Source organism: Tachysurus vachellii, chromosome 4 (assembly GCF_030014155.1).
Source record: "Tachysurus vachellii isolate PV-2020 chromosome 4, HZAU_Pvac_v1, whole genome shotgun sequence".
Taxonomy (NCBI): domain Eukaryota; kingdom Metazoa; phylum Chordata; class Actinopteri; order Siluriformes; family Bagridae; genus Tachysurus; species Tachysurus vachellii.
Genome location: NC_083463.1, coordinates 14472627 through 14499746, shown reverse-complemented (window position 1 = coordinate 14499746; position 27120 = coordinate 14472627). Strand labels below are relative to the sequence as shown.

Here is a 27120-nt window from a genome sequence, read left to right as displayed (position 1 = left end):
AGCACACTCGCTACTCTGTTGATTATTTTGACCATGGATTCACCAGCATGGTTATGTGCATGTGCAGGTCAGCTGTTCAGGAAGCAGCACCCAGCAGGACTGGAGAAAGAGAGGACATTTTGCTTCGACCTGTAGAGGGCAGTCTAAAGCTCACAGCAGCTGTAATGTTTAATGCCGAAGAAGGAAAACACGCTGTGTTTGTGTGTGACTTGCTTACTGGCGTGTGATGTAAATGATTTGAGTTTCTTGTTTTACTTTATTCGGGTAGTAAAGCAAAGAATAGTTAATGTCGTAGAAACAGCTGTTGCAATGTCTACGCCAGCTTCACTCCTCTTCCGTAAATTAGACGGTCTGTTCTCTGTGTACAAACCTCAAGGAGTTCACTGGAAACTTGTCAGAGACACTATAGAGACAAACCTACTGAAAGGTGAGCACTACATTTACATCAGTTAACAGACACCTTTATTCAGAGTGACTTACACATTTTATCTCATTTCACACAACTGAGCCTGTTGAGGGTTAGGGGCCTTGCTCAGGGGCCCAGCAGTGGTAGCCTGGGGGACGCGGGATTCGAACCCACAACCATCCAATTGGTAGCCCAACACCTTAACCACTAGGCTACCACATATATTTATCATATCATATAATCTAATAATTACATCGAATAATCGAATCAATCTGTCAATCTTCATCTTTATTTCTTTCTGTGGTATCCATGTACATTTTGATGTATTGTAGCGGTTAATTCGTGTCCTGTGGCCCCACCGCGCTGTACGGTCCAGTTTCAGCTTTTACCGAGTGGAGACGGCAGCAGCTCCAGCCAACTCACTGTCACCAAGACCAGTCTGCCTGCTCTGGCTGATCATCCTCTGGGTAAGACCCAGTTCACATCACTTATAATTCTGTCTAGACTGTATATGACAGGATTAAACTCCTTGTCCAGTGACAGGACCAAGGTTTCATAAGATCCGTGTTGGAGTTGGCCATCGATTGGATGCATTTTCTTCAGGAGTATTAGGTAAGACTTTTTTTATTGAATATATTTATTATTCCAGAATATTTTCTTGCTTTATTATTGTAGGTTCATCCTATGTTTGTTTGTTTTTTCTTCCAGTTTTGGGTCTGGGGAATGGAAACACTGCCCTAGAGAGTCTGTACAGATCACATGTGACCAGGGTAAACATTTAATATTATACATTGTTATGGAAAAGATGTGTGAGGGGATTTAAAAAACACACGAAAAATGTACAGAAGGTTAAATGAGTTTCTACAGCCCATGATGCACAATGCCATTTTGTAACTGTTAGCTTGCCTCAATTCTGACTCCATTAATACGTGTGTTCAGTATCAGCTAGGTAAAATTATTTGTGTCTGTGTAAACCTATCTAGCTTATTTGTAGAATGTAAATGGAATAGTCATTGTATTCTTTGCATTCTGCTCACAACACCTAGTAGTTTTGACACATGTATTAAACTTTTCATGTAAACTTGTATTTTAAATACTTTTTAGTGGAGTTTTGTTTTGTTGTATTAATTCCAGGAATACACGCTGGAGGGGGAACTTGGGATGGCCACAGATGATTTCACTAACACTGGACGAGTTATAGAGCGAAGCACATTTGGTACTAATTGTTATTCTGTCTTCCCTGAGAAAAGTGAAGTTGATGTTAATGAAACCAGCAGAAATTCTGATCTGATTTAATGTTAAACAGTTCAGCTATACCCATTGGCATCCTATGTTTGTCTTTTTCAACATTAGATCATGTTACAAATGACAAGCTAGATAGAGTGTTGGCCATGATCCAAGGAGCCAATCAGAAAGCTTTAATAACGTGAGTCACTATAATCAATAAAATGCTGAATGATGTGCAGAAGTTACATTTCAGTTTGTTTTAGTACTGCCTTTGGAATATGCAGTTCATTCATTGTTTCTCATCAAAATCTGTGTTTTACTCAGGTACTCTCATGTGGACCTGAGCACTCAGGAAGCTTATGAGCTTGCAGTGAAGGGGCTGTTACGTCCACTGGATAAAAGTCCTCCCATTTTAACTGGGTTGCGATGTCTCTGCTTTAAACCACCTCTGTTCACACTAGGTAAGAAGAAACCTTTATCACCACACACATTACTGCACAGTGGAATTCTTCAGTTATGATACAGTGCCCCTGGAGAGTGGCCAACAGTTGGCAGTTTGCCGGTACCTTCAATGGTTATGGTCAGAGCAACTTACATTTTATCTAATTTATACAGCTGAGCAATTGAGGGTAGTTTTGCCCAGCTTTGTGAGTGTGGGATTCGAGCTCTGATCAGCAGTCCAACACCTCCACCGAGCTACCACGTTCCCCCAACTTACATACATATCTTAGCAGTTCACTTTTCTGCCACATCTGTAGTGTATCAGGGATTAATGTTCACTCATTTTGACATGTTTGCCTGTACTAAGTAAAACCTGACTAAAAATGGAAAGTTGTTAAATTTTAGTAATAAATGCAAAACAACAACAGCTTGACACAGAATGTAAGGATGTCTTACAAAAGCTGTCTTAATATAATTTTTACATGTATTAACAGAGTCAATATGGAAAAAAACAATTATTTTGGTCACTTGCTTTCCCAAGAGTTGTGAGGCATCCATGTACCCATAACTATCATATAACACAAATACAATGTCTTTCCTCTGAAAAAGCTCCATCATTAAAATAATATATTGTACAGATTTGTTATAGATTAGTTGGTTTTTTTTTTTACCAATAGAGGGAGATATTGCAATAGACAGAAATTAGAACGAAGTATTAATTTAATTTTCTTCCACTTTTATTACTAGAAATAATTAATAATTTTCCTGCTAGTGATATATCCAGTAAGTCTTTATCCTTACCACTTTTTGTGTTTTTCTGTGTTTTTATAAATGCTTCAGAGGTTCAGTGTGTAAATGAATCTCAGCGGTTCCTTCGGAAACTGGTGCACGAGGTGGGGTTGGAACTGCGCACTAATGCAGTCTGCACCAAGGTGCGTCGCACACGAGATGGTCCTTTTAAAATGGAGGATGCTCTGTCTCGCCACCACTGGACTGCGGATGATATTATACCAGCCATTGCTAACTTTCGCTGTACTACGCGGAAAATCCGGAAGAATGACATTAACAGGCAAATTGTCAAGCAGTCAGACTCCAGCACACAGACTCAAGGCCAAACAAGGACTAGTACTTGTCAGTCAGAGTCTGCTAGCAAAGAGAAAGCAGGATCACTGAGTCCTCTTTCAGAAATGTCTGACAGCAGGTAATTCTAATGTTCTTTAATTTGATGATGAAATAAGACCCAGTTATTCCATTGTGAATAACAATAATTCCATGGAGAATTGTGCTCTGATTTATTGTTAAATGAAACTTCAAAATATTTATTGCTGTATCGATCATTATACAGGAAGGTGAGGCAGATGGAAACCCTGAAAAGTACAAAGAAAAATTTGTTAATTAAGAAATAAAAAATAAAAAAACGGAAATGGAATTATTTTGTCTAGAGGATAATTTTTTTAAGAGCAAGCTGGAATTCTTGCTTTGAACAAAACGTTTTGTGCGACTTATTTGCAACAAACAATAACAAATAAAAAAAAAGCGTTTTAATTTACTCGCCCTCATTTAGGTGACATTGTTTTTTGTTTTGTTTTGTTTTTCTCAAGTCTCATTTAATTTCTTGTAACCTTTATACTAAAACCATTCAGTGTATTGATGGGTTTATGTGCAGCTAAAGATCTATTTCAACATCGTACTTGTTTGACAGCAGCAGCCTGTTTATTGCACTCCATGCCTGTGGTTTATGTATCAATATTTTTTCAGGTTACTTAATCTTATTGTATGTGTGTTGTATTAATGAAGATAAACAAGACTTTGGTTCACAATAAAAGTGTTTGGTCTGTGATGGTTTTCTTCACCTATTAAGTAAATTTTTTTTTCAGATAATTATTATATATTAATTGCATATCAATTCACTAACATAAAGGTATTAAGGTAATAACCTATAGTAATATATTTCACAAGCGTCTAAGTAAAAACATATTGAAGGTGATTTTTTAGTACCCAGGTCTCCTCTTTGCTCATTGCACTATAGTCCGCTAGGCGGCGCTCTGTTCATGAACTCATATGACATAAACACGAAGAAGAAGCTGCGCTTGAAGTGTCATCAGACTGTAAGCTTCTTGATTGTGTGTTAATTTACATTAATGCCTCATTTTTCTGTCTCATTTTTCTCATCTTCATTTAAAGTTTCAGATTAGTCTAAAGTGATTGACGTGTTTAGGAGGTTATGTAGCCTATAAACAGCCTTAGGTTAATGAATATTCATAGGTAGGAGAAACAGAAGTATTTGTTTTGAAAGCTTTAATTCTGAAACACCTCACAGTTAAATCACAGAGATCACACTTTCCCCTGACTCTGATGTGAACATGACCTGAAACTCTTGGCCTTTAGGTGTTTCATTCGTTGCATTGAACTGCTGTCATATGACTGGATGATTATATAACTGCATGAACCTGCATGTGTACAGGTGTTCCTAATAAAGTGGACTGTGAGTGTATATTTGGCATCGTGTAAGCCTTGTTTGCTTGCTTTTTTAATGGCAGTGAAATCAAATGAACATCTGAAAAGAACAAATGAAAATCATGGTCACTGACAGCAGGACAAGAGACTACTAGTGATGGACCTCAGGGAGATTTGTGTATTATAATGAGATTTTATTTCCGTGGTCAGTAATTTGCATGAATCCTGCCTTGATGCCCAATGATAATTTGCATGGCTGCCAACTCTCACGCATTCAGCGTGAGGCTCACGTAATTGACTCAAATCTCACGCTCTCACGCCACACCCCATATTCTCACGCCACACCCCCATATTCTCACGCCACACCCCATATTCACACGCCACACCCCCATATTCTCACGCCACACCCCATATTCTCACGCCACACCCCATATTCTCACGCCACACCCCCATATTCTCACGCCACACCCCCATATTCTCACGCCACACCCCATATTCACACGCCACACCCCCATATTCTCACGCCACACCCCATATTCTCACGCCACACCCCATATTCTCACGCCACACCCCCATATTCTCACGCCACACCCCCATATTCTCACGCCACACCCCATATTCTCACGCCACACCCCCATATTCTCACGCCACACCCCATATTCTCACGCCACACCCCCATATTCTCACGCCACACCCCATATTCTCACGCCACACCCCCATATTCTCACGCCACACCCCCATATTCTCACGCCACACCCCATATTCTCACGCCACACCCCCATATTCTCACGCCACACCCCATATTCTCACGCCACACCCCCATATTCTCACGCCACACCCCATATTCTCACGCCACACCCCCATATTCTCACGCCACACCCCATATTCTCACGCCACACCCCATATTCTCACGCCACACCCCATATTCTCACGCCACACCCCCATATTCTCACGCCACACCCCTTATTCTCACGCCACACCCCATATTCTCACGCCACACCCCATATTCTCACGCCACACCCCCATATTCTCACGCCACACCCCCATATTCTCACGCCACACCCCCATATTCTCACGCCACACCCCCATATTCTCACGCCACACCCCCATATTCTCCCGCCACACCCCCATATTCTCACGCCACACCCCCATATTCTCACGCCACACCCCATATTCTCACGCCACACCCCATATTCTCACGCCACACCCCCATATTCTCACGCCACACCCCCATATTCTCACGCCACACCCCCATATTCTCACGCCACACCCCCATATTCTCACGCCACACCCCCATATTCTCACGCCACACCCCATATTCTCACGCCACACCCCTTATTCTCACGCCACACCCCCATATTCTCACGCCACACCCCCATATTCTCACGCCACACCCCTTATTCTCACGCCACACCCCATATTCTCACGCCACACCCCCATATTCTCACGCCACACCCCTTATTCTCACGCCACACCCCTTATTCTCACGCCACACCCCTTATTCTCACACCACACCCCCATATTCTCATGCCACACCCCCATATTCTTACACCACACCCCATATTCTCACACCACACCCCCATATTCTCACGCCACACCCCATATTCTCACGCCACACCCCCATATTCTCACGCCACACCCCTTATTCTCATGCCACACCCCTTATTCTCACGCCACACCCCCATATTCTCACGCCACACCCCATATTCTCATGCCACACCCCCATATTCTCAAGCCACACCCCTTATTCTCACGCCACACCCCATAATCTCATGCCACACCCCCATATTCTCATGCCACACCCCCATATTCTCACGTCACACCCCTTATTCTCACGCCACACCCCATATTCTCACACCACACCCCATATTCTCACACCACACCCCATATTCTCACACCACACCCCCATATTCTCACGCCACACCCCATATTCTCACGCCACACCCCCATATTCTCACGCCACACCCCATATTCTCACGCCACACCCCATATTCTCACGCAGACTCGTGCAGCAGTAAGGAAAACAAATCGCGCCGCATGACCTCGCAAAGCAACGCGCAGAGAGACCAGACAGACAGTGTAGTGAGTTTTTTGTGACAATTGTGAGGGAAATACACAATTTATTCCCATAAACTGTAGTCAGCCGTTCTCCCTCCCATCTGCACCGTGTGAATTGTGAACGCAGGCAGGTCAGTGGGTTACAGGGCGCTCCGTGTCTCCGTCCAGTTTAGACTAGTAACTAATAGGCCTGTGTTGTTATATAGTTTATATAGAGTTAAATTAACATTAGCAGAGTTGTTTGTTTTGCAGCACTGAGCAGTTATTTTACATAACTTTATCATAAAAAACAGTACAAAAGCATTTCCAGATGATAAATATCTGGACATGCCTATTAGTTAATGTTAATTATTGTTTTCTAATAACAGAATGTGAAGTCAACATGCAATATTAAAATGATTTTATTTATATCAATCACAACTCATCAATCATGTCCAGATATTTGACTGTTGGTGGTGTCAGTATGGATAAATTAGAATTTTCTGTTGCAGGATGTTATCTAAAGTGTCAGGGACAGGCAAGAAAAGAACGCTTGTATCAATGTGTTAATCCTATTTCTGTAAAATGTTCGTGAAATTTAAATGTAATGTAAATCTCCCAAGAAATTCTGTACAGATACCAAATACTTTGACAATCAATATATACTTAATACACTTCTGATAATGCAAGGATTTTGTGTTTGTATTTTTTTCCACACCAAGCCACGCCCCCTATATAAGCCACTCCCCATAACCAAAGCCCCGCCCCCAAATCTCACACTAAGCTGAACTCAAATGTTGGCAGCCCTGATATTTGCTTAAGAATATTATATTGTGTCTTGCAGGACCATGCGATTGCCTATACGTTGGGTTTTATGGGATATAAAAGACACTCTTCTGAAGGTGCGCCAGTCTGTGGGAGAGCAGTACTGTAATGAGGCCAAGCGTGTTGGACTGAATTTACCAGTCGTGCCGTTAGAGAACGCATTCAGGGAAGCTTACCAGCAGCACTCACGTTTGTACCCTAACTATGGTGTTGCTCAGGGTATGAATGGCCAACTGTGGTGGACAAGTTTGGTGAAGAGCACTTTCTCCCAGTGTGGGGTGCAGGATCCTGATTTGCTTGCCACACTTGCCAATAATCTTTACTATAATTTTTCTGGTCCAGAAAACTGGGAGGTAAGAGACTGCCAACAAACTTCCTCCTCATTTTTTTTTTAAAATTGTTTGAGTTGTTAATTATTGACACTGCTGTCTGCTTTGGAATTTAATTAATGCTTTGCTTGTGTTTTTCTTCATTTCAAAATCAACAGTAATTTTATTAAATCTTTTCATTTGACAAATTATCAGTTTTAATGTGACAAAACAGAAAACAATCATTCACTCTCTTTACAAACATCAGATCTTATACATGAAGCAATTAATTATTTGAGTTTGTCTTCAGGTGTTCCCAGACTCAAATTCTACCCTAAAATCCTGCACTGCTCTGGGACTGAAGCAGGGGGTGGTGTCCAATTTTGACAGGCGCCTAGATGGAATCCTTCAAGGATGTGGCCTCCGAACCCATTTCTCATTTTTGCTGACTTCAGAGGATGCTGCTGTGGCAAAACCAAACCCAGATATTTTTGCCCAAGCCCTGAAAAAGGCTGGGGTGCCAGCCAAATACGTAGTCCATGTTGGGGACCACTACATAAATGACTACCTCACCTCTCGAGCATTAGGTATTCAGGGTTATCTGCTAGATAGGCATGGACTCCAGAAACATCTGGATGTTCCTCCACAGCATCGACTACAGAGCCTAGATGAGCTACCAGCCCGACTATTACAGGAAACTTAAACAGTTTACAGTTGCTGGGATCATTAAATAATATAAATTGTGTTCATGCATTTTTTCTTTAAATACCATTTCCAAAGATCAAGTAAATAGTCTATAGTAAATAAGTAAATAATTTGTGCCTGTAAATATTCAGTGAAATGCACTATGTGCAGACTCCTTTCTTTATACTTGTATACTTTGAATCTTGTGTCATGACAAATTTTTAATTATTAGAAATAAAAGTAAATGTTTATTCAATATTTGTGTAATGGAAGATGTAGAGAAAAAAATGGATATGATTTTATTTTTCTCGAAGATAGAAAGTCCGAAACAGTTCAGATTACACTAATGTTTATTATGCATATGAACAAAATGGTTTGTTAAATCATGCAAACGGAGAACTGAAATTAAAAGTACTGAAACAGATTATGAAAGAGACTGAAACTGCTTCAATTCAACTAAATTTTATTTGTAAAGACACTGGCACAATGTAGCCCTACAGCAACCTGAAAGTAGATTTTGATCCTGATTGAGCAAGCCAGAAGGAACATTGGCTAGGAAAAATTAAACATGAGGATATGAGGAAGAAAACTTGAAAGGAACCGGAACTTGAAAGGAAAAAGGGTAACCTTTCGTTTTGTAGGACACACCAGAGCTTAAGTTCTTACATTATACGGGTGTAGAAGAGTACAGGCAAACATATATACTTAGTTCTTAGGTTCACATCTACAGTTTATATATTAAATCAAGGGTGAAACTTAACGATAAACTGTTTTTTGGTAAATGTAATTTTTATGGTATCCATGTGGGACCATCCACAGCAGCAGAAGTTGAGTCACAAAGGCAGAAAGTCCAGATAGAAGTACTGTATAAGGATGAGTGAATTCAGTCAGAGGGGAAGAAAAGCCAAAGCAGTAGTGGCATGTCAGGATCTAGCTTGTCTTCTCTGTCTAGCACTAATGGGGGTGTAATGATGGCATGATGGGGTACAGAGAGTAAAAATACAAGACTGGTGTCCAGAAAAAAAAAACAGGTTACATTTAAATATAAAGGTAAACAAAAGTATTCAAGAGAAGAAATTAGGAAATGCTCAGGTTGAAATAAAGACTAAGATGCATACAAATGACTCAAAGTGCAAAATAAGTCCGTCATATGGGTTAATGATAAGATTGCTAGGATAAAGTTACAGCAGAGCAAACAGCTATATAAAGTGTCATATGAGTGGTAAAAATAAGTTCAAATAAGTTAACTTACTGCTAAAAATATTTGAAACAAAACGACACCAAGTCAGTAAATCTTTCTGCATTTTAACTTTAAGTGAAAGAGGAATCCATACAGAGGTAAAGAACATGGAAATATGATGTGGCTGAATATTGCAACAACTAAATTTGTAGTCAATAGAAAAACATATAAATCATGTAATCAATGAAAATCACAAGCCCAGTTATCCAGGAACACAGCTATTTATAATCCTGGCATATCTTAAGACCAAACAAATGTGCATGATGAAATTAAATATTGACATATAGCACTGGGTAATGTACAGTGAAGGAAAAAAAAAAAAAAGCAACATGTGATTTTACAAAGAAAGGACAAAAATATGTTTTAAGACTAACATTAATGATATGAACAACATTGTGTCTTTGGTTTGTATTTTAAATACTGGCTAACAAAATGAATGTCAAACTACTATATTTTGAAGATTAAATAAGGCTTGTCAAATATATTCCAGAGTCACAAAGCAGATGAGTCTTACATCATCTAGCACAATTATTCATTTGCTTGCAACCACATTCTCCCCATATCCAATTACTTTCCTGTATTTGCTAAAGTGATTAAATAACATTTTTTTTTTTTTTTACTTACTCAGTTTCTTCGAATTTTTTTTTCTCCAGTTAACAAATCAAGTCAGTTCAAGGGATTTGCCAGTGCAATCAGTTTTTAAGGGACGTCCTTTATATAAAGTGCTCAATGCCAGCGACACTCTCTCCCTCAGTCATTTGGATGAAGTCTTATACAGTCAATTTTCCATTAAACTGTGAACTATTACAGTGATGTAAATCTAGTGCTAATGATTTCTAATTTTAGATCATCTTGTGCATAAAGCAGGATCTATTGTTTGAGTGATCAGCTGATAGGGATCACTGATGCCTGAATAACTCTCGACACATCATCAGGGTTTCACCAGTATCTAGATGCACCATGTTACCATACATTTACATAAGAACAATGACAAAAGGCTTGAGGATCAAGAAGACAACATACATAAAGTTCAGCAAGGTTTAAAACATTTCGAATTCATTTGCTATAAACGGAAAAGAGGTTTACATCAGGAACAAAGCCATCGTTATTGTCTGTATGTGCATACATAGTTGAGTGTGAACATGTGTGTGGACTATATTTAGAAGTGAAAATGTACATAGTGCTTTGTGAAGTGAATTTAGTGGCACAAATATATCTACATACTTTTCTAAAGCAACCGTCTAAAGGCAGGGCCTGTTTAGCACAATTCAGTGTCTGATTTAGTTACTGTATGGGGTAAGTGTGCAGATATACAAGTAGTTGTCAATCAAATGATCGCAGTGCAACAGTGTACAGTGAATATTTAAACACACTTGTGCACACCCAATTTTGAAATATTAAAATAATTATTGCCAAAATCATACAAGTGTTGTGATTCTTATTTTAGAACTTATCCAGTGGTGTTAAAAACCTCGTAAAAACGATCTCTCCACTAGGTGTGTCAGGTGAGTATGCATGCTTATGTTACTAAAAAGAATGTGTGAAGAAGTACATCTCAAGTGCAGCAATAATAAAGAACATAAGCAAAAAAATACTCTCTGGAGTCAAGTGTTTTCCTCAGAAGCCTGCCATTGACTATAAATTGTTAAAGATATCATGGATATTGAATACATTAATATACCTGAAATATACTTTTGAATATTTAGTGTACACATTTTCTTCATCTATTATTATCAAAGATCATCATCATTTAAGATCCAAGATAGCTAAGATTATTCTTCCATTCTTAGAACCATTAATTGTGTGACACTTCTGAATAAATAAAACATTTAAAATTCTCTCTCATCCACCACATGCCAAAAGTTTGGACACATGTAACTGTTCTTGATAATCTTAAAAAGATTTCTAAATGCATATGATTGAAATTTGCAAAAAATAAATAGTTTTCATTTAAAACATAGAAACTACAACCAGAAACTGTTCAATACCTGGGAACTTTAGGAAAGTAGCCAAACTCTTTACAGATTGTTCATGAAGATTGTTAATAATTATTTACTTTTTGTTCATATAATTTAGTTCGTTAATTAGTTATTTAGCACTTCTTGTTCCCTGTAAAATTTCAAAGCATATTTTATAGTTTGGATTTTCCTAATGTGAAAAATCAAGCAAAATCTTTCTACAAGAAGGTGCATCCAAACCTTTGACAAGTACTATGTCTTTTGGTGTCACATGCCACAAACAGTTTGATAGTTTTCTTTAAGCTTTCCGTGATTTGAAAAATGAAACTATTCCTCTTATCATGTTGTGATATATAGTGCGAGATCTCAGTGTCTTGAGAATGTCCAAGCATCCTGAACACGTTAACTCAAAAGTTCTGAATCTCAATCTTACTTTTCACATCCAGCTGAGTAGGTCTTAAGCACTAGTCCATTACTCCTTCACTGCTGGGATTTTCTCACAAACAAGTCATTTAAGTCTGACTGGATCTTCATTCCTGTAATCTGTTCTCACACAAGGGTATGAAAGTCCAGGAGATCAATATCTCTGTTGGGAAATCAACCATCTTCCATCATTTTAGTTTTATATACCACAAAATCTAAAAACTGAATGGATAAGTTTACTTCCAGTGAGTATAAGTTCTGAATTCCACATCTGGTTTGGTTCTCAGCATGCTGACATGAGTCAGTAGGTTAATCCAGCAATAATCCATGGGGCTTCAGGTAGCAAAACGGAAAACAAAGGTACACCAAGAGCACTCAATTTCAAACCACTGCAGAAAAACAGACAGACAAAAGCAATTTAAATATCAGTAGTAATTTAAAAAAGCCAGTACTCTGAATTCCACTGAGTAAATTCAGTTACCTTGCACATACTGTACATTGACACCGGTTCATATTGAACGTTTTCAGATGGTAAAACAAAAGATTTAATGGCAAACAGAAAAGGAGATGGAAAATCATGTCAAAAGAAAAACATTAAACAGTAGAAAGCGGTCATCAACAAATTTAGAAATCTGTCCCAGTTTCTGTTTGACATTCATATGAGAAGAAGAATAAAATATGTGCAACCATCCTGTTAACAAATCTGATTAAAAGCTTGTCGGGTCCACTAACAACATGCACTGTGACCAAACTAGCAACGCTTACTCCTGCAGTTATCTGACCAAATTCCCAAAATTCCATGTCCAATTACCTAATTATTGTGTTTCCTTCACAGACTAAATAAGTGTGCATAGAAATTTAGAGGTTCAACATCATTTCTCGACATTATCTAGAACATTTAGAATATAAATATTTGTGAGTAAATACAAGTATTATAAGTAAATTCATTCATTTATTCATTGTAATTCTGTCATTTTTTTTAGGCATCAGCATGGGATATTACAAACAGAATTTCAGGTATTGTTAACCCATTAATCCACTACAAAGTTTAGGTACCCAAATTTAAAATTAAATGTCAACTTCTAGCACTGATAGACTGGTCCCACCATCTCTCAAGGTGAGGGGTAAGAGCTTCTGGCACCGAGGTGGTAGAATAAACTACCCCTACATGTCCGAACTGCTAAGTCCCTGTCTATCTTCAAAAGACGGATGAAGACCTACCTCTCCCTGATAGAGTCAATTATAATATCAACTAGCAATTATTTTCCCTGTTAGTTTTATGTGTATATTTATTTAAAAAAAATAGAAAGAAAGAAAGAGAACAGTTTTAGTATCCCACATCTGTAGCCTAGTGAACCAGTGTTAATGTATTCAAGACTTCAAAGCACTCTGTATGTCGCTCTGGATAAGTGCCATAAATGTAAATGTGTTTGTCAACTAGCAAATTAACACAAATAGCAGTGTGGCATATTTGTGGGTAAGATTAGCGGCCATAGCAATTTAGTAGCTCCAACAAAATATATACCAGTCTCTGAGTGACAGCAGGACGTCCCACTCTTTACGATGCCATTTGGTTTCTTTGACGGACAGGAAAGCTTAGGTCCTCGCCTCCAACTGCTCCGCCTCCACCAACAGCTAGAGAGATATTAGATAAAGTCACAAATTCAATCCTTCCGAGTTCAAGCTTTTCTTATTGTGCTGGTCTGAGCATGATGACCTTACTCACAACCAGTATTTCATGAATACAGTATGTGGAGTGTGTATTACAGTGTCTAAAAAGAACTAAATATTTTTTGATACTGCAGATATACTCCATACTTTATTAATGTGCAAAGTAGTACAAGCAGGACACTGCCCAATATGCACAGCATCAATATGGTGGCCAAGGTCTGCTGCCTTTGGTTGGTTGCCACCACTGCCAGCAGGTCTGCATGCTCACAACGCATACCTATAAAGCCTGGGTGACACCTACACCCATAAAACGACAAAACACAGGGAATATCAGGCAAGTACTAAAACATGTATTTAAAGTAAAATCAATCAAATATTCCATAGAATTTCAACCGATAGATTACAGTCTTTTCATTATACACACACACAGAATGTAGTCATAATATATTCGGAAAGATAAACATACAGAGCCAAACATATCGTTTTATGAGCCATTGTGTACAAGTAACTAGTGCAAGACCCCAGACAAAACAACTGTACTATGCATATGTATAATAATGTTGGGATCACACAGACATGGCACCAACTCCCATGAACAAACATGAACAGTGGCAATGATTTTAATTTGTTTAATTTATATCAGTTATTTATTGATAAATGTACTGTGTAGTCTGTGAATCATATCTGATGATTATTCATGTCTTTCAAATGCAGAAGTAAAATAGAGGATAATACATTTATGCACATGACGATGATACACTTTTTCTACTTAAACAAATTTTTGTCTGTGTATTAAGTCAACAGTAGGTCATTTAGCCAAAAACAAGCCACATTTGTCCAAACACAGACAGCTTACTAAAAAGATTTTAGACAGGAATTCAGTCATGACTCAGCCATAGTCTGACGTCAGTGTATTAGAGCTGCAGACACAGCCATAGTTATGGGGAAACTCTATTACTCACAGTTTGCTTTTTGGGGTCAGTGTGGGGTCAAATGTTTACATAGTTTCACGTGTTACTGCAAAAATAGTTATTATTAAAACACTTACATTATCAGTAGATAAGTATCACCATTTCAAATATTTACAAAGTCTTACTTTGCTAACTTATCTGTGCCCATATTTCTAAATCCATAATGTCTAAACTAAATTGTTATTTTATAATATAATTAATGCCAATTTAAATATGGTTCATCAGGATCTGTTTCATAGATGACCTCACCTTTGCAAAAAAAAAGTGTTTTGCAGGGCCTCTCACCCTACTGCACAACTATGTTTACATTTTTATATCTAAGACATATATATAATGCATATCTTATAATTACAGTAATGTGATGCATTTGTACACTCACACACATGCTGGTGTATCCTCCAGGATCAGAAAGCGGCATGTGCCATGGAAGCAGAAATGGCTGTGGGAGTCAGGACAGTCAGCAAAGTGAGAGTGGACTGCTGCCACTAGGAACTCTGTATCCAGGATGCAAATAAAGGACAACCACTGTCACATGCATTATAAATTTAAATAGAATATGAACAGTCCATAGAAAACAAGGATGTTCCTAAATGTCACTGTGTAGATATCTTAGATCAATAAAACAGCTTTTGAGATTTCTATTTTTACACTAATTTTGTTGTCAGACTGTAATACAGCTGGTCTAGAAGAGCATTTACTCTCTTTTTGACTGATCAAAATTGTTGAAATGCATATCTACAAGAATCAACTGGGAACGAGCCCACTAGGTGGAGTCATAAAGCGATGACAACAATCCCGTTGGATGAACCAGAAACACTACTCCCATGTTATTTTCCCCTCTAGTGTATACTCGAGTGCAGTACTTCATGTAGAATTTATACATTTATAAATATCTCCACTTTTCACCTGACTAGACACCACAAAATAAACGTTAATTAAATTAACAAAACCAAAACTTACTTTTCTTAACAGTAGTATTTGACACTGCTGTTGTGTTGGAAACAGTTGTAGTGGTGGTTGTGGTGGGAATCATCACCATGCTTGATGTTGCTAAAGTAGAATTTTCCTGCACTTGGCTGTATGTAAATAAATAGCCTACAAAACAACCATGAAATGTATGACTTATTTTTCAGCACTAACACCAAGAACTGGAAAAAAAAACAAAAATCACTTCAATCAACAGAAATTATAGCAATTTCACTGAAAACTACAGGGTAAAAAAGTAGAATTTTCCCAGTACTTGAAGTCCTACTCTGTTGAGTGCCGCAAGTTTTATATCATGTGCCAACCTTCTCAGCAGTACAATGTCATATGGCAATATACCTTCTATTTTTCTCCAACATGATGCACATTTTTATTTTAGTTTGATTAATTAAATACACTTAAAACAAATACATTTGTGCACAATCTAACCGATAAATAACTAAACTATGACTTTATCCTACACTATAAATGTGCAGATTACTAAATCACATGTGTTTGAATAAAGACATCACACGTTTTACCAATAAAATAAGTTCACAATAAATTCAAAAATCCATTTTAAACCAGAAGAGTTTAACATTTTTGTCAGTACACATGCAACAGATCCAAAATACCCAAATTGCTTTTCATAATCATTGTTTATGATGATAAACAAATCATAATCAAACCAAACAGCTACATGGTTTACTTCTCTATGCTAATTTACCTGACAGATATTCTGACATTGACCATATATACCAATATAAATTATTTGAACTGAGTAAAGCTCAGCTTTGACCAGTTACTCCATTAGGCATCTTTAACTGGTGTTTGACCAAAACAATCCCATGATGATTAAATTAATACAGGTGGATTGTTAAATAAAATGAAACATTTATGCTTCTCAAATTTCCAGTTTTCCACTCAAATACTTTAATAATTGCTTTATCCTGATCAAGCTTGTGGTAACATTTTTCCAGCCAAGTTTATATACATTTTCCTAACATGAGTTGTTGAGACCGGTGTTCTATCAACAGCACCGACATCAGACATCAGTGGTGTGTGACTATATGCCTACTAGAGCAGGATTAGTCTTATCAAGAAAGGTTTTAACTGACCATTTTAACCAATTCTATTTTTAACCAATTCTAAAATTCTGAAAAACAACATAGACAAATTACATTATATAGTTTATAAAACAAAGTAATCTCAGTAGTAGAAGTCCTGTTTCAATCACTGAAAGGTCAAGCTATTGTTTGGATCATCATTATATATATATATATATATATATATATATATATATATATATATATATATATATATATACACACACACACACACACACTGAAATGTATGAATCTTAAATCTGCCATCAGTTTTCTGTTCTAGCATGTAGAATAACAAAATTTTCCCAATTTTCTAATTGAATGAGACTAGGCTGTGCCTTCTGACTCACATATTAGCATGACTCAAGATATGGGGTTATACATAGTTGAAATCTGTGCATCAACGCCTTCTTTACAATGTTAATAGATGCATCAGCTGCAGGAATGACAGAAGGATGACCCCATTTACACAAGACACATCTAATACCCTCAGCAAAACAAGAAATTTGAAAAAGCTTGTTTAACAATAAGTAAATGAGAGTAGGAAAATATACTCCCTACAAATTCAACACAGTGGTTGGGGTCCTTCCCCTTAGATTTGCATCATAAATGACAATTGGTGGTATTAACATGAGGGGGAGAAACACTTGGAGATCTGAAATAGAGCATGAATCTGGTGTTTGGTGTACTGCATGGACACATAGATACCAGGTGCACAAACACATCTTAAACTCAGCGAAGTGATTTTTAAAGCTTGTAGTGTATCCTTGCATTAAACTGACAACATAGCCTGTATGTTTCACAAATTAGCTTAACCTCTCTGCCAGTTTATACATACATACATACATACATACATATACACACACACAAAGCAAGCACAAAGACTAACAGGAAACATTGACTCACCACTAAGCAGAAATATTGTATCCCAGAAAGCTCGATACATGGTTATAAGTTGCAAAGGTGTTCCCTTGTATCCGTGGCGTTAAAGTATATTTGGAATATAAGTACGTTTGTCCACCTGTGAAGGCCCAAATGTTTGCTTGTCAGAAGTAATATCGAAAAAAAACGCCTTTAAGCTTGATTCCATACCAGTGGCTATTAAATTGTGGTTTAGCGCCCCTTGTTTTACTTCTAAATGAAGTTTAGACGTGCTCTGCTAGACTCTTTCTAAGCAACAGAAGCTTTCCACACAAGATTCAGACTACCAACGCTAAAGGCAATTGTAAGCATTTTATCCCGTGACGCAGGGCGCATCCTCCATACACTTGATTACTTTTGTGCGCGCGCGCGGATGCCAGTTTCTGTGTGTGTGTGTGTGTGTGTGTGTGTGAGAGGGATGAACTGAAATAATGTCGAAATACGTCATTTTAAGAAGTTAAACCTGTAAAGATGGAACAAGACAAATAACGACCAATCAAGAGAAAGAAGCATCTATATTCAATTGTCAATCATGTTGCCTCTTCCTTTAACAAACATTGTAGCCTGATTTATGTCTCATCAACTGCTGAGAAAGAAACAGCAAATGTTTTGTGACTCCTGGAAAATGCATATGCCTAGCAACTTGTAGGTCTATGAATTTATGTTGCTAGCACGGTTGAGTGCTCACACTAACATTGCCACTGAGCTTATAAAGTTAGTTGTACTCAGATTACATGCCTGAATTTGATTTACCTCCATTTCTTCCCTTATCTCGGCTGAGTATTACTTGAGCTTTGGCTCACTGTCCTGATTAATGGGCCTCTGACTATATCAGCTAAAGCACTGTTGAGTCTGCTAGGTAGCCAAGAGCCCTATGCATGTTGAGGAACTCTTCCTAGCTAGCTTACTATGTTAGACTTTGTTTAATCTGAACCAAGTACCATAATATAGGAAACAAAGTAAATAACTAGGTCAGGTCATGTAACTGAACACAGCATCACACTCTTGTGCACTTAGCAGGTGCCTGGATGCTCCCACTCACTGAAATGCGGGTGGGAACAAAGTCCCTACTACACAGTCTTTCTGTGCTCTCAGTTTTAAACTGTTCTATGAATGGTGTAGATCTCATCATTTGTATATGGTGTATTTCCTGGTTCCTGCGGTATTAGCCTTTTGCATGGACTGCTATATTTTGTAATGTTCCTATCTATGATAAAGAGTCATGTGATTGCCATTCTAGTTGAATGGACTGCAAGCTAGTTAGTGACTTTGTAAGGTTGAGGATTATCAATGCCTTGTCCCATGAAATTATTTGTACTGTTTCTCTTGTTTGTTTACTTGCCCTCAGATTTCATCCCTCAGATTTAAGCTTTTCATAGTTAATGTATTTATATTTCCATGATAATTTATTCATTTATTTATCTTGAATAACCTCAATATTACGGGGGCACGGTGGCTTAGTGGTTAGCACGTTTGCCTCACACCTCCAGGGTCGGGGTTCGATTCCCGCCTCCACCTTGTGTGTGTGGAGTTTGCATGTTCTCCCCGTGCCTCGGGGGTTTCCTCTGGGTACTCCGGTTTCCTCCCCCGGTCCAAAGACATGCATGGTAGGTTGATTGGCATCTCTGGAAAAATTGCCCCTAGTGTGTGATTGCGTGAGTGAATGAGTGTGTGTGTGTGCCCTGCGATGGGTTGGCACTCCGTCCAGGGTGTATCCTGCCTTGATGCCCGATGACGCCTGAGATAGGCACAGGCTCCCCGTGACCCGAGGTAGTTCGGATAAGCGGTAGAAGATGAATGAATGAATGAATGAACCTCAATATTATGGTCAGCGTCTTGGAGGCTCTAGACCCTATATTGGGGCACTGGATATGAGACGGGAAAACACCAGGGATGGGACACCCAATCATTGCAGAGATCTGTACTCTCTATTGTATAGATTGATTTAAGATTTAATTCTTCCTTCTTTTACAAACCTTTAAATTTGGTTTGTGCTTTGTGAAGCAGCGTAGTGTTCCTGCATTTGTGCTGCTTTACATTTTTTTATTTTTAATGTAGGCTTTTCAGGGCATTGCTTGCACTGTGATTGGAGTTGGGGTTGGGCATTGCTTCTGTTGTTGCAGTTGGGAGAACATTATAACACATGCAACCTTGCCATCATAACTGCACCCACTGTTGTAAGTAAGCATGAGAGAATTTGTTCCTTCTATTTACATGTGATTGTCTTTCTATTTTTGTTCACCATGTTTTTATGTGTACATAAGTGTCAATACACCTGAATTTGAAATGGTCCCTGTCTTTTCTCATCTATTGTATAATTCATTAGTATTGTGTATTTCGTGTACCTGCAGTACATTAAGAACTTATTTGACCGGTCTAAATCATTATTCTATACCCAAAGTGGATGCCAAACATTTATATACACCTAGGCTAAAGATCTATTTATAAACCTCCACAAGTCTGATTCCTCCTTAGGAGACATTTCCAAATCACAGTTGTATGCCAATATAAATCAATCACAGTGACCACACTGACACTGCATTCCTGCACTGTTCAATAAACTCCCAGGGATGAAAAACTTTGGTCTGAAATGCCAAAATAACAATAAAGGGACTGATGCAGGATTTAGAAGAAGTTTAGAAGAACTATGAACACAAAGGCTGTTGCTAAAGGTAGGAGCCCCTACTCCAAGACTTGCCTGTCTCAAGTTGATCCGCGGATGATCACCAGGATGAAGACCCAGCCTGTTCAGCATGTTCAGCATGGTTAATGAATCAAAAATGTAACTCTTTGGCCATAACGATCAGAACTGTGTATGGAGCAAATTGGAAAGGTTTTTAACCTGAAGAACCCCAATCCAACTGTGAGGTGCCAGAAAGAGGTGTTGGATGAAATTCTGCAAGAGCAGGCTACAGTATATCTGAAGATAGGTGAGCTCAGCGGCCTTGAGAGCTCATCAGTGACCATACCATTCTCTGTTAACTCGTCTTTTTCACCATTATAAGCAGTTCCATGCAGTTGTGCAAAATGAATTCCACGAGACACCACCCTTTACATCAATTCCAACTGTACCATCTCATATTAATAGATACCAAGGGTATCTAATAGACACTTTTTTCACAACCAATCTTTATCAATCTGGAAATGTAGTACTTTGAAATTTAAACTTTGAGTATTTAAAATGTATTACTCAAGTTCATACAGTGTAAGTTACACTTGGAAGAGAAATCAGATCTCTGGCTTATCAGTGCAATTGCTAATTGCTATCAGTGCTAAGGGCAGAACAATGGACTGAAAATTAGCTAAATACATTCATTCATTCATTCATCTTCTACCGCTTATCCGAACTATCTCGGGTCACGGGGAGCCTGTGCCTATCTCAGGCGTCCTCGGGCATCAAGGCAAGATACACCCTGGACGGTGTGCCAACCCATCGCAGGGCACACACACACACACAGCTAAATACATGTCACAACAAATTCAATGAGTGACTCAGTGAGCAGTGCTGAGAGAATAATTGGCCAAATTTCCACTTGTTTTCTATCTGTATATTTGTCTATTAAGCTATGCATGTGTTTTGACAAATATTATTGACATTATGACATTTATTCTGTCATTACACAGATTTACCTCTATGCTTTTTATGTATTACACCAAGTGGGAATTTACACCTACAGTATGAAACCATTGGCACCGGCACATATGAATTCACTTACCAGGCTGATTTCTGGCATATGTAAATAAATTCCTTTGATTTGATAGACAGATTAATCAGATTTAGCCAGGTTTTTATTGTTTTGAATGGCAAAACGTCCACTTGTAATGAATGAGGTTAATTTAATTAATGCTTAACCCTGCTGCAGACCTTTTCTGCATTCCTATGCAAAGTAGAAGCTCCGAGTCAACTTGATCTTGTCTGTTTTGACTGCTTATAAAAAATGTATATATGATAGCCTTTTTTTCACCTTTTTTGTCGAACTTGTTTCCAACATATTAAATATTCCACATGTAATATTTGGTATAATAAACCTCATTAATATGCAAAAATGCCTCATTTTTTAGTAAAAAAAAAAAAACACAGAAATTTTGAATTCCTTTCACTATAGAGGCACAAAAGTTAATGCACAATTACAGGCTGGTATGTTTCAAAGCCAGGAGATTGTTTTGAAACCATTTTGACCATTTTTAATATCAGTAAATAATAAAACCTGTTTTTTCCAATTGACTTGATTGCCTATAAATCAAAAAATTATACAATTATCACCAGTGTGTGTGATCAGCTTACATTTGTGAACATTTTACACTTGTAATGTCTATTTTGCCTACCAGATGCCATCTGATCACCCAAAAACGGGCTACACACACACACACACACCACTCAAAAACATGGCATAATTTCTTGTGAATAAAACTTCCTTTACACCTCTTATGCTTTTTATTATATTTAATTTATAAACATCGGATAAGCGGTAGAAATTGAGTGAGAGAGAGTGAGAGTAATTTATAAACAATAATCCTCATGAAATTATGCCATGTTTTTGAGTAAAATAAGCAGAAATTATTAAATATTATAAACATCCCCAGGTCACCTGACTGATGCAACTAAATTCATAAATAAGAGAGAGGAAACAAATGATTTGAATATGAAAACACAACGACAAATGCATATAACAAGTGTGAAATATTAACAAATGATTGTTTTTGTTTTTTCTGGAGGCCTAATGAATTGCAATGTGCAATGCATGTGTGTGTGTGTGTGTGTGTGTAGCATCATTTCGGTAGATCATATTTTGCCCTCTGCTAGGCAAAGGCATATCAAAAGTGTGAAATATGTACAAATGTGTAGCTTTTTTTTTCTGGAGGCCTAATGAAATGCAATGCCCAATTTGTGTGTGTGTTTGTGTGTGTGTGTGTGCATGTGTGTGTGTGTGCATGTGTTTGAGTGTGTGTTTTGGGTGCGTCTGTTAGTGGACATTTTATGCTTGCATTTTTTTGTCTGTATGTATGTTCATTGCGCTGAAAAGGGCAAAAGTGTGACCTACTGCCCCACTAAATGTGGCGGGGTCAAATTGACCCCATGCTCTTGAGGAGGAAAGTATTTCTTTTACGAACACATAGTTAAATACATAGTAAAATAGACAAAATTAATTTTTCTTGCAAAGTTCATCATTTGAAACAATCCTGGTAAATTTCAGGCAAATATGTGTAAGAAAACCCAAGTTATGACACATTAAACTTTCCAGCGGGGTCAAATTGTCCTGTGGTCTGCAGGAGGGTTAATTGAAATTGAGTAGCTTTAATAAATCTGACACAGACACAAAGACCTCCCCTGTATTTATATGTACAAACCCGATTTCAAAAAAGTTGGGACACTGTACAAATTGTGAATAAAAAAGGAATGCAATAATTTACACATCTCATAAACTTATATTTTATTCACAATAGAATATAGATAACATATCAAATGTTGAAAGTGAGACATTTTGAAATGTCATGCCAAATATTGGCTCATTTTGGATTTCATAGGAGCTACACATTCCAAAAAAGTTGGGACAGGTAGCAATAAGAGGCCGGAAAAGTTAAATATACATATAAGGAACAGCTGGAGGACCAATTTGCAAATTATTAGGTCAATTGGCAACATGATTGGGTATAAAAAGTACGGTGGCCGAGAAGTGCAAAACACATTAACAAATCCGAAAACACATTAACAAATCCGAAAACAAATTAACAAATCCGAAAACAAATTAACAAATCCGAAAACAAATTAACAAATCCAAAAACACATTAACAAATCCGAAAACACAATGACAAGTCAGACAACCCGGAAACGGCAGGTATCGTTTTTGAATGGAAACTTACCGATCATTGGACAAGACACCTGTCACTCAAGATATACAGGTATGGAATCTAATGTGTAATGTGTAAAGTTCTCCGTTTAAATATAAGAAAATAACAGAATTAATCCACAGTAATCCACAGTAATCCATTCCATCCATCCATTCCAACTTTTCCCTGCAGCAGACTGTTGAACTTCATGTATACCTTGAGTGACAGGTGTCTTGTCCAATGATCGGTACGTGTTCCAATCACAAACTATACCAACCTCTTCTGGGTTGTCTGAATTGTCGTTGTGTTTTCGGATTTGTTAATGTCTTTTCGGATTTTTTAATGTGTTTCGTGCACCGATTCAGACAACCCGGAAGAGGTAGGTATAGTTTGTGAATGGAAACTTACCGATCATTGGACGGGACACCTGTCATTCAAGATACACCTTTCATTCACCTGTATATCTTGAATGACACCTGTCATTCAAGATATACAGGTGAATGAAAGATGTCTCGTCCGATGATCGGTAAGTTTCCATTCACAAACTATACCAACCTCTTCCGGGTTGTCTGACTTGTCGTTGTGTTTTCAGATTTGTTAATGTGTTCTCAGATTTGTTAATGTGTTTTCAGATTTGTTAATGTGTTTTTGGATTTGATAATGTGTTTTCGGATTTGTTAATGTTTTTTCGGATTTGTTAATGTGTTTTGCACTTCTCGGCCACCGTAAAAAAGAGCCTCCCAGTGTTACAGTGTCTCTCAGAAGTCAAGATGGGCAGAGGATCACCAATTCCCCCAATGCTGTGGCGAAAAATAGTGGATCAATATCAGAAAGGAGTTTCTCAGAGAAAAATTGCAAAGAGTTTGAAGTTATCATCATCTACAGTATCTGCATTATATCATCCAAAGATTCAGAGAATCTGGAACAATCTCTGTGCGTAAGGGTCAAGGCCAGAAAACCATACACGGATGCCAGTGATCTTCGGGCCCTTAGACGGCACTGTATCACATACAGGAATGCTACTGTAATGGAAATCACAACATGGGCTCAGGAATACTTCCAGAAAACATTGTCGATGAACACAATCCACCGTGCCACCGGCTAAAACTCTATAGGTCAAAAAAGAAGCCATATCTAAACATGATCCAGAAGCGCAGCCGTTTTCTCTGGGCCAAGGCTCATTTAAAATGGACTGTGGCAAAGTGGAAAACTGTTCTGTGGTATCAAAATTTGAATCAAAATTTGAAGTTCTTTTTGGAAAACTGTGACGCCATGTCATCCAGACTAAAGAGGACAAGGACAACCCAAGTTGTTATCATCGCTCAGTTCAGAAGCCTGCATCTCTGATGGTATGGGGTTGCATGAGTGAGTGTGGCATGGTCAGCTTATACATCTGGAAAGGCACCATCAATGCTGAAAGGTATATCCAAGTTCTAGAACAACATATGCTCCCATCGATACATCGTCTCTTTCAGGGAAGACCTTGCATTTTCCAACATGACAATGCCAGACCACATACTGCATCAATTACAACATCATGGCTGCGTAAAAGAAGGATCCGGGTACTGAAATGGCCAGCCTGCAGTCCATATCTTTCACCCATAGAATACATTTGGCGCATCATAAAGAGGAAGATGCGACAAAGAAGACCTAAGGCAGTTGAGCAAATAGAAGCCTGTATTAGACAAGAACGGGACAACATTCCTATTCCTAAACTTGAGCAACTTGTCTCCGCAGTCCCAAGACATTTGCAGACTGTTATAAAAAGAAGAGGGGATGCCAGACAGTGGTAAACATTACCTTGTCCCAACTTTTTGGAGATGTGTTGATGCCATGAAATTTAAAATCAACTTATTTTTCCCCTCAAAATGACACATTTTCTCAGTTTAAACATTTGATATGTCATCTATGTTGTATTCTGAATAAAATAATGAAATTTGAAACTTCCACATCATTGCATTTTGTTTTTATTTGCAATTTGTACAGTGTATAACTTTTTTGGAATCAGGTTTGTACACACATGCACACATATACCAGGAATATTACCTGGAGTTACACATAAGCCAAAATTCAGACAGTCAACAGAAGTAGAATGCAACCAGCAAATTTAGAATTTGTCTTGTCTTGTGGCAGCTTAGGGGCTTGGCACAATTGAAACTTGAACTTGAACTTGTATCACTAACTCACAATCAGCATTTTGATGCCATTGTATTCTATAATGTAAAACACTGGATGATTTAACCTGAGCAGGGTCTGTGTGTTATACTATATATCCTCAATTTTGTGATAAGGCTTGGGAGCCACACTGCACCACAGCTCCATTAACTGTAACCGAAGGCACTAAAAGTGCATAATCAATAATATTATTTAATTATTAATACTGTCTATCCAATTGTAGAAAGTGAAACATTGAGATGTGTTTATAATTGCGTTATTTAATACTCTTCTCCACAGCAGGGGTGACTGGAATTCTTAACCAAAAAGCTCACCCTGTTGCCTAATGTGACCTAATAACATCATTACTGGAATGATATTTCCATTGATTGTGGTGAGTACATGAATGTACATAAATTTATAGACACTCTTAAATTCCATATATACTGTACCACAGAATCTGATCCAAAGCAACAAACAGATCCTGCAAATAGGGAGAGCTGGTTTAAAATAACAGTAAGGAAAGGGTGAGTTTAGTCAGTAAATTTTAAAATTAAAAATGTACAAGTTTTATAATATTCCTTTCTCAGCAAAACCTCAAAATATCAATATTTAACAGACAACTAGAGGCAGAGTTTCTGTTGTAAATTTGCTCAATATTTAATATTTGCCAGACTTTCAGAGGCAAAGTAACATTATTCGACTGTAAAAATAAATGAAGAAATAAAACTTTGTAAATGTTAGCTTAACATTTGTTGAACTGCATCAAGGTGAGCAGTTGTAGAAGTAATATACATAAAATGAAACCTAATGTATTTCATTCCTGTATGTGTTCCTGTCAGAGTGGATTAAGTCATTTCATCCTCTGCTGAGGATGACCCCACATGGACAGACTGGAGGTATGTGGGATTGGCACTTAGAATCCATGGTTGGCACTTATAAACCAACAGTTTTGCCTTTCACTGGATTTAGTCTTCATGCTGCTGTATATATTGGACTGGTCTTGCTTGAGACTAAAGGAAATATGCCACCCATAATTACAAATGAGTTCCCTAGGCTTAACATCCAGAAGAGGTGAACAGAGAAGATGAGACCAAAGTGTAAAGAGATTCACTATTTACTAGGTGCGGTTCACCATTAAACAATCCTCTAACCTATTTTTTAAGAATTCTTGGACATAGAAGAACTCTGCTAAAGAATAAGATTTTTTTTTCTGAATTGCAAGAGGAATTGCCAGATATAGAACTTATAGAGATGGTGCCTATATGGTGCAGTTGTTGTTTTATGTATAATACTGTAAAATATGACATCCAGCTGGTTTATTTAATGACTTTGTTTCTGGCTATCCAATGGTCTATAAAAATTCAATTTATTTATATACTTATATAGAAATCATATGGATCAGCCATAACATTAAAACCACCTGCCTAATATTGAATGGATCTTCTTTGTGCTACCAAAATAGCTCTGACCCAGCCAGGCAAAATCTCTGAAGTTGT

At 37.8% G+C, this 27120-nt stretch overlaps 3 protein-coding genes across 4 annotated transcripts; 2 read left to right on the top strand and 1 right to left on the bottom strand.

The window, feature by feature from the left end:
• The first annotated feature begins 165 nt into the window (after window positions 1-165).
• Window positions 166-3901, top strand: trub2 (TruB pseudouridine (psi) synthase family member 2). Its single transcript, XM_060867090.1, has 8 exons — window positions 166-427; window positions 739-873; window positions 944-1018; window positions 1115-1176; window positions 1541-1622; window positions 1760-1832; window positions 1958-2094; window positions 2915-3901. The coding sequence occupies exons 1-8, from the start codon at window positions 172-174 to the stop codon at window positions 3277-3279; spliced, it is 1185 nt and encodes a 394-aa protein (XP_060723073.1). The 5' UTR covers window positions 166-171; the 3' UTR covers window positions 3280-3901.
• Window positions 3902-4133: 232 nt separating this feature from the next.
• On the top strand, window positions 4134-8809 carry hdhd3 (haloacid dehalogenase-like hydrolase domain containing 3). 2 transcript variants are annotated; one of them, XM_060867933.1, is made up of 3 exons: window positions 4134-4182; window positions 7413-7746; window positions 8012-8809. In XM_060867933.1, the coding sequence occupies exons 2-3, from the start codon at window positions 7417-7419 to the stop codon at window positions 8402-8404; spliced, it is 723 nt and encodes a 240-aa protein (XP_060723916.1). In that variant the 5' UTR covers window positions 4134-4182; window positions 7413-7416; the 3' UTR covers window positions 8405-8809. The 2 variants fall into 2 exon arrangements, with proteins under 2 accessions (XP_060723916.1, XP_060723917.1); XM_060867934.1 differs by having other exon boundaries at window positions 4175-4197.
• Window positions 8810-8961: 152 nt separating this feature from the next.
• On the bottom strand, window positions 8962-18012 carry tgfa (transforming growth factor, alpha). The gene is made up of 6 exons (XM_060867935.1): window positions 17624-18012; window positions 15609-15743; window positions 15028-15142; window positions 13825-13974; window positions 13532-13641; window positions 8962-12395 (listed from the first exon to the last, which is right to left on the bottom strand). The coding sequence occupies exons 1-6, from the start codon at window positions 17661-17663 to the stop codon at window positions 12388-12390; spliced, it is 558 nt and encodes a 185-aa protein (XP_060723918.1). The 5' UTR covers window positions 17664-18012; the 3' UTR covers window positions 8962-12387.
• Window positions 18013-27120: the final 9108 nt, after the last annotated feature.

Coding starts and splice junctions, on each gene's coding strand:
- trub2 (XM_060867090.1), top strand. CDS start 172: ATGCCGAAGAAGGAAAACACGCTGTGTTTGTGTGTGACTTGCTTACTG. Junction 1,019..1,114: donor ATTTTCTTCAGGAGTATTAG/GTAAGACTTTTT, acceptor TTTTTCTTCCAG/TTTTGGGTCTGGGGAATGGA. Junction 1,623..1,759: donor TATAGAGCGAAGCACATTTG/GTACTAATTGTT, acceptor TTTCAACATTAG/ATCATGTTACAAATGACAAG.
- tgfa (XM_060867935.1), bottom strand. CDS start 17,663: ATGTATCGAGCTTTCTGGGATACAATATTTCTGCTTAGTG. Junction 15,744..17,623: donor TACAATATTTCTGCTTAGTG/GTGAGTCAATGT, acceptor GTTGTTTTGTAG/GCTATTTATTTACATACAGC. Junction 13,642..13,824: donor CTACTTTGCACATTAATAAA/GTATGGAGTATA, acceptor ATATCTCTCTAG/CTGTTGGTGGAGGCGGAGCA.
- hdhd3 (XM_060867933.1), top strand. CDS start 7,417: ATGCGATTGCCTATACGTTGGGTTTTATGGGATATAAAAGACACTCTT. Junction 7,747..8,011: donor CTGGTCCAGAAAACTGGGAG/GTAAGAGACTGC, acceptor GTTTGTCTTCAG/GTGTTCCCAGACTCAAATTC.